Source organism: Antechinus flavipes, chromosome 6, assembly GCF_016432865.1.
Source record: "Antechinus flavipes isolate AdamAnt ecotype Samford, QLD, Australia chromosome 6, AdamAnt_v2, whole genome shotgun sequence".
NCBI classification, from domain to species: domain Eukaryota; kingdom Metazoa; phylum Chordata; class Mammalia; order Dasyuromorphia; family Dasyuridae; genus Antechinus; species Antechinus flavipes.
In genome coordinates, this window is record NC_067403.1 from 245,460,132 (window position 1) to 245,463,770 (window position 3,639).

The 3,639-nt window shown below is 34.7% G+C and overlaps 1 protein-coding gene across 1 annotated transcript; it reads left to right on the top strand.

The window, feature by feature from the left end:
• The first annotated feature begins 388 nt into the window (after nt 1-388).
• LOC127541576 (olfactory receptor 8J2-like) lies at nt 389-1,351 on the top strand. The gene has a single exon (XM_051966799.1). The coding sequence runs from the start codon at nt 389-391 to the stop codon at nt 1,349-1,351; it is 963 nt and encodes a 320-aa protein (XP_051822759.1).
• Nucleotides 1,352-3,639: the final 2,288 nt, after the last annotated feature.

The following is a 3,639-nucleotide window of genomic DNA, read 5'->3' on the forward strand; positions in this document are numbered from 1 at the left end:
AAGACTTCCTGTAAAATTATTGTATAACTTTAAGTGAATTGACTCAAAAGTGTTTAGTGACCATTTTTATGTGCTTAGCATACTTTTATGTGTGAGAAATATCAAGGAAAAATAAAGTTTTCAATGTATGCAGCTATTCATTTTTTTTAACTCAAGGAGCAGAGACTTAAATGTGGGAGTTCCTCACAATACCATCTCATGTAGCTAACTAGCTGTGGATGGAGAGTTTGTACTCAATTTCTACTTTTGAGTTTTGCATTTAATATTAACTTTTCCCTCCACTTTCAAATCCAGACATCCAACAACTCAATCAAACAGTGTTTAGTTGCAAGTTCTAGGAAATCATTCTTGGCTTTATAAACTGTTTTCTCACTTATCCCCATAGCAGATGAAACTGATCAAAAATGTTCCAGGAAATCTCTCCCATGTGACCACATTCATTCTCATTGGAGTCTCGGAGAATCCAGAACTTCAAATTCCCCTCTTCTTTATCTTCTTAGCAATCTATGGAGTGACAGTGACTGGAAATGTGGGAATCATCACACTCACAAGTATAGATTCACGACTTCAAACTCCCATGTACTTTTTCCTCAGACACTTGGCAATCATCAATCTTGGCAATTCCACTGTCATTGCACCCCAGATGCTGGTTAATTTCTTGCTGGAGAAGAAAACCATTTCCTACTATGGATGTGCAACCCAACATGGAGGTTTCTTAGTGTTCATTGTTGCTGAGATTTTCATGTTGGCTGTTATGGCCTATGACCGCTATGTGGCCATTTGTAATCCCCTATTATACATGGTTGTGGTATCACGTAAGGTTTGCTTTCTACTCGTCATCCTTACATATTCCTACAGTTTAGCTACAGCAGTGACTGTCACTTCCTGTGTTTTCTCGATGTCCTACTGTTCTTTCAATGTCATAAATCATTTTTACTGTGATAATGTTCCTTTGTTAGTTTTATCTTGTTCTGATACCCATATGCCAGAGACAGTAGTCTATATCTCTTCAGCTACTAATCTCTTCTTTTCCATGATAATTGTCCTGGTGTCCTACTTCCAGATCATCTTGGCCATCCTGAGGATACGTTCAGCAGAAGGAAGACGGAAAGCCTTCTCTACCTGTGCTTCCCATATGACAGCTGTCACTGTTTTCTATGGGACACTCCTTTTCATGTATTTGCAACCCCAATCAAACCATTCCTTAGATACTGATAAAATGGCTTCAGTGTTTTATACACTAGTGATCCCCATGCTGAATCCTATGATTTATAGTCTGAGAAACAAGGATGTAAAAGAGGCTCTGAAGAGAGTCTTTGACAACCCTTGTCAAGCTTTTAAAAATTTGTAATTTGACAAATATTTGAATAAGCCAAGAGTCACAATCTGAGGTGGCACCTCTCAAATTATGATTGTTATCCACCTAAATATTCAGCAGAGAGCCTTTATTTTCTCTGTAATAATGTTCATAGTGTTTACTTGTAACCACATAATATGTTCAAAAAGAGTATGATTTATTTTAAAATTCTTGTTATACATTTCCAGATCATCTGCAACAAGTTTTTTTTTTTTTTTCTCTCTTTCACCAGCATGTTGCTATTATCAGTTTGATGACTATATGACTACAATTTTAATTTCCTTCATCTTTAGTGAAAATGAACTAGTACACTAGAAGATTTTAAAATAATAGGGAAATATGCACTGAATATAATAATGGAGTTCATAAAAATCTTGCCCTCCAGCCCATACCCATGCATTTGGCATTAAACCACTTAATTTTACTGATAACTTGTCATATGTTTAAAATACTAGAAATGATCATATTTATTTTGCCACCAGGAAAGATGATAGCTCTATACTAACAATAAAATGTATTCTTCACTTCTTTTTGATGTGATCAAAGCAGGAGTGGAGGAATATCAGAAGATGTGTCTTATTATATTGAATGTACAAAGGGATAAATTAATGTAACCACAGTTTGCAAAATGGAATGGAAAATACTCCCTACATATGAAAGAATGATAAGAGTTTCACAGACTAGTGGAGTCATAATGGCTGTGTAGGGCAATGGGTTACTGATAATGATATAGATTCTATGCCATGTCAAGAGAAAACACTGTGTGGTCCCAAAATTTACAGAGATGAGCACCTTAAGTGCAGGGAAGCAGGGAAGAAATGGTCTTCTAACTCTGCTAAGAATTTAGTTAACACTTTAGGTGTTATCTTTGAGGTATAGCAGGCAACAGTGAAAGAAAGAGAAGACACTCAAGAAAGGGCACATGTGCTTTAGAGGTGGGAATCCATCACAATTAACCAAATAATCCCAGATTTCCCACCAGTGTAAAGAGATAGATGGCAAAGAAAATAAAGAAAAGGATGATTTTGTACCTCCAGATGTTCTGCAAAACCCATCAACATGTACTGACACTAAGTCATTGAAACTAGAAATCTCAAGTATTTGCCAAATGTTTTCAAAGTATTTAATTGTAAAAGTGATAAGAGAAAATTATTCTTGTGGCATACTTATATTAAAACTATAATTCACAAAATTCTGTAACTTTTTAACTTCTTTCCGAAAATTTCTTTAACCTAATACCCCTAACTTATTATATGTTATTCCATATTATTAACTTTCTTTTCTAGAAAAAAAAAGTCTATTTACTATAACCTGAAGCTGTAATTCTACCTCCCAATTCTCTTTTTTTGCCCTATCCTATGAATGACTTCCACATAAAATATGAGAAAATGGAATTTTTAATGATTTTACTAATCACCTTGATTTTCTCAAGCTTCTTTACCATACAGAAGAGGTGGTACTTACCTGGAAATCAGAACTAGCAGAATAGGGAACTAACTCAGCATTATTTAAGTTGGCACATCAGAAATTCTTTACACTTTTGGCAAATCAGAAGTTCTTTGCAATCTTTGCATATTGAACCCAGATCTTCCCCTACTATGGCACACAACTAAATCCACTTGATTCATGTCAAGCCCCAGTTTTCAAAAACTACCCAGCCCAGGGATGACCAGAAAAAAAATTCTGTGATTATCCCCACCTACCTGTAATTTTTGTCTTGATACCTTGATTATTCCATGATTACTCCCCCTTCTCTTTCCTGACTTGTGATTTTTTTTTTAATTCTGCCACATAAACCTACCCTGAGGTCAGTTTTTGATGGCCACTCCCATGGTGTGACAATGTCTTCTCTGAATAGAAGTCCATTAATAACCCAACTCTGTTTTTCTTAAACCAAACCCAGAATGTTGACATGTATTTCTAAAATAGTTTTTTTTTAAATCAAATTTATATTCTTTACCCCTACTATAAGAGATCTTCCAGTTAATATTTATTGACTCAAAAATTCAAATAATCAACAACAATATCAGTACACAATAGGTGGATTCAGATACCAATTTAATAAATGTCATCTTTGCAGTCTTCTAGCTAGAATGAAGAGAAGGGGAAAGAGGAACTTAAATCTAGTCCCTGTTTATAACCAATGTAGATGCAAGAAAAAATCCACAGGAGAAAAGTAGTGAATATCTTAGAAATAAGATTGCTTAGAAATAAGGCTGAGAATTACATGATAGTTAATAGTATAATAAGTTTGAGAAGTCTAAATAAAACCTAGAATTTGC

Excerpts from the sequence above, each read along its gene's own strand:
- LOC127541576 (XM_051966799.1), top strand. The coding sequence starts at position 389 with ATGAAACTGATCAAAAATGTTCCAGGAAATCTCTCCCATGTGACCACA.